Below are 4,268 nucleotides of genomic sequence, written 5' to 3'. Positions count from 1 at the left end.
TAGAATCTTTGCTGCACGATTGACTTCCTTGTCCGGCATGTCATCAGATGTGTTTTTTGTCATCTTTGTTTTCTATATGTCCTGATAAAATAAACAAAAGAAAAGTTGAAAATCAGCTTAAAAATATAGTTTTAATATCTATTAGTGTCCATTTCTTAGTCGAAGCATAAAAAAATATACCAATTTACTCGAGAAGAACAAGCGAGCGAACAATTAAAGCATGTGTGACCAAACTTTTCTTTATTAAAAAGAAAAATATTTAATTTGTTATAAATATGTGTTTGACCGAGATTTTGGTGTAAAAACAAATATTTTGGAGTATTAGTAGAAACTTTTAAGTAGAACTGAAAAAATGATAAAATTCAATAAAGACTTTGATTCAATCCTAGTAATTAAAGACAAAATATCAGTCAATTCTAAACAAAATATACTAAAAGAGATGAGATGGAATTAAATCTTTTTAGCTATTTTTAGGTAAAATATCATGTATTTATATATTAGGAAAATTTTATTAAATACGCATGAATATTTAATTTTCAATCCAACAACTAAAACAAATAACGGTTTCAATGATATATTAACAAAATGGTTGATTATATGTGGAAAAATATTTGGGATAACTCGTTGGGAGATTTTAAACAACAAAAATAATTCCAATCAGATTCTTAATCTCCAACTTAATCAAAGTGAACACACAAAATTAGGATGGGCCAAATACTGAACCCTTAAATACATATATGAAGAATCATCATCATCGATCTTCAACACATGATAAAACTATAAACGTGATGAACAAAGGTGAAAAACAAAGAAAATAAAGAGAAATCTCACCTCTAGTAACTTGTTAATGGATGGTATGATTTATATCGATGCTTCGAAGATGAATGTAGGAAGAAGAAGGGAGAGCTTTGTTCATTTCAAGCTAAAAAGGAGGAAGAAGATGTTGACTGAAAGAACATGAATGGTGAAACACAATGTGTGTTTGATTTATAGAAGTTAAAAGGGCTTAAAAAGGAATATTAATTAAGAGATGAAATAGATTTTAATAATCTTCTAAATTAGTCAAATCTAATCTCCTCAGTAAAAATATTAATGTTTCCTCCCTCCAAAAAAGATATATTCAAATTCAAATTACAAGACTTGATATATCTAATTTTTTGTGTGAACTTATATGATGGTTTTTATGCTCTACTTATAAGATTATAGATTACTATTTTTCCTAAATATAATATAAGATATTTAACATGGTTGTAGTTAAAATTCGTGTGGTTTATACGTAAACAATCTACATAAAGTAGGATTTCTTAATTTTTCGATGAATTCAATAGCAACGATAACAATAACATAACAATTGTAATCAACATGTGAGGTTAAGGAGGGTCTAGTCACTAGTGTACTCAAACCCCACCCCTATTTCAAGAAGGTAGAGAGGTTACATCGATTTAAGCAATGCATATCAAAGCATGTTAAAAAATAAGATACACAAGTAAATAAGACTAATCAAATACTCTAAAGCAAGAGTAAACTCAACTAGCTACTGACCTTTCATCCTAATTTTGAATCTCTACAAACTCCTACCTAAGGTCAATTCTTGATAAGCTAAACATTTCTCATGTCCTATTTAATCACCCCATCACAATACTTCTTCGGCCGACCTCTACCTCTCCTTAAATCCATCATTGTCAAATTTCCACACCTCCTCACTAGACCTTTTGTGTATCTCCTCTTCACATGCTTGAACCATATCAATCTCGCTTTCTTTAGCTTGTCCAGCACAATCTCTCTGATCACCTTGTCTTATATATCTTTATTCTTAATCTTATCTCTCCTAGTATTCTCACATAGCCACTTCAGCATCCTCATTTTTACAACTCTCATCATCTGAGTATGAGAGTTTTTAATTGACCAACACTCCACCGGTCCACCCCCATACACATAGTCGGCCTAACCACACTACTCTATATAAAACTTGCCTTTAAGTTTTGATAGTATCTTCTTATTAACGAATTTACTAAATCCAATTCCATTTTTTTTGTTTGTTTCCAATGAGTTGCATCTTAGCAAACCCATCGAGCCTCTAACCAAGTCCACCTTTACAAACTTGTTTATTCCAGATAATTGGAGAAGCTTACTCACTACTTCAATATTGTATAAATGACTCTTGGAAGGTACCTTAGAGAATGCAGGAAGAGGTACTGCAGGAGATCAAGATACTATTAGTAGAACATGGAGTGATTACTAGGCACTGCTTTAGAAAAGCTAACAAAATAGCGGACAAACTGGCTTCTATGAGCCATAATACTAATGTAACTAAGGTATATACACAGTATAGAGACTTACCAACAGCCATCAAATGTTTGCTAACTACCTATAGATGGCAATTCCCATCATTTAGAGTCAAGATCAGAAAACCGGGAAGGCTCCAATATGAGCCTTCTTGAAGCTTTCCCTTTGCCACTGTTTTGGGCTAACTTTTTTGGTTTCCGTCATATGTATACATCTTCTATAGAATGCTAATCCTAGCCCTCCTTCTTCATATGTAATCAAATTTCAGTGGCAATCAAATCAGTTTTGGAGGGGAAAAAACCATCGCGCCTAGTTCTCTTTTTGCGAATAAATTTGTTTGTTTTAGATTGAAATGAGTCACTATAAGAATATATATTCTATATGCATTGATGATGTGATTTTTTTTTATTATGTATTAATTAATAACAATAAGTTCACTATTTTAAAAGCTACATAAACAATTTACAAATCACTATTTCCTTAATAGTAAAAGACATTTAACATGATTGTAGTTAATATTCATGTGATAGAAAATAGTGCAATCCTTTTTTCGATGGATTCACTAAAACCATATGAATTATGAATTAGATTCCATTAAAGCTGCACTTAGAGAACTCATAACTCACTTCACTTTTCACTTGTATTAAGTACAATCAAGCATAAAAACTATTCCAAATATTTTTTACAAAAAGTAAAATCAAGCGCTAACTCTCTCTTCAATTACAAGAAGTCAACAACATATATTTCAAAAAAAGAAAAAGTTAATTTTTTTTGGATCCTATGACGCCGACTAAGTATTTTTACACAACTACTTAGAATGAGAACTTAAATAAAATTGAAAAAATGATGTCTTTGGACTAATGATTATTAAACTGGTCGACAAAACTATAGAGATTCAACTCACCAGACTACATCTAACCTACCGTTCTCCACAAGACGTCTCGGAATTCTCATGGCTTGCTCATGAAGCTGGATAATGAGCTAAAGTACGTCATGCCATGTTTGACATTCCCGGAGTTCTACATAAAAACGACGTTTTTCTTCAACATGTCTTTTTCATCTTTTATACCTTGATTTCTAGTTATACCCCCGAATTCCTGAATGGATCTCTGCTTTCTCTTATTGACCTTTGTGGCTACTGTTATCAATGGAATAGTAATGTCCAAAGGCTGAAGGAGTTGTTCCAACTCACACCACTCAAGATCTTCGATGTCGCCATCTTCATACTTCACCCTGAACCAACCAACTTCCCCATCAAATTCAATAACTTTCCCATAGTAATACTGGTCCCCAAACAACTTGCGAACTTCTCTTCCTACAAGCCATTGACCAAAACTAGAATTCTTATGTGATTCTGCATCAGTAACTATTGGACAGGGAAAATTGACGTCAGCATTTGAAGAAACAAGAGGCAACCCATTAATAACAACAGCTGGCTCTCCAGGTATCTCAAATACTCCAGGTGCTAAAAACTCCTCCACGTCACTTTCTTTGCACGGAAAATCCATTTACAGCAGTCCTTCCAATCAGCCCTATGAGTAGATGACCAAGTTTCTGTTATACAATGGAGCTTCGCACTAACAAATAATAAAAAATTAAACCGAAACATCAATAAATACGGAAAGAATAATCACAACACTTGATAATCGCAATTCAGATCCTTTTCAAAGAAAAACTAGAGGAAAACAGAGAAGATAATTCAATTAACCAATAGCCAGTTAACAGCAAACATGCCATTTCAAAACACTATTATGACTGCTAGATTCAGAGCAGCTTTAGCAAGTATACGACTAGTTGACAATAAATGAAGAAGTTTAACGGCATGAGGAAACAAAATATATAACCATAACACTCTTCATTTACCTTGCGGATTAATTGCCAAGAAAATAATTTCTTGTATATTTTTTATAAAAATATGAATAAGATTATGCAGACATTGGACACTTGCTACCTGTTTGTATGTAAAAACACAATAGTAATAC

The 4,268-nt window shown here is 32.4% G+C and overlaps 1 protein-coding gene across 1 annotated transcript; it reads right to left on the bottom strand.

Moving 5' to 3' along the window:
• Positions 1-2,941: 2,941 nt before the first annotated feature.
• On the bottom strand, positions 2,942-3,855 carry LOC125841110 (dirigent protein 17-like). Its single transcript, XM_049520124.1, has one exon. The coding sequence runs from the start codon at positions 3,792-3,794 to the stop codon at positions 3,306-3,308; it is 489 nt and encodes a 162-aa protein (XP_049376081.1). The 5' UTR covers positions 3,795-3,855; the 3' UTR covers positions 2,942-3,305.
• Between the last annotated feature and the right edge of the window lie 413 nt (positions 3,856-4,268).

Source organism: Solanum verrucosum, unplaced genomic scaffold (genome assembly GCF_900185275.1).
Source record: "Solanum verrucosum unplaced genomic scaffold, falcon-dt-bn FXZP01000196.1, whole genome shotgun sequence".
NCBI classification, from domain to species: Eukaryota; Viridiplantae; Streptophyta; class Magnoliopsida; order Solanales; family Solanaceae; genus Solanum; species Solanum verrucosum.
This window is presented reverse-complemented; position numbering and strand designations above follow the sequence as displayed.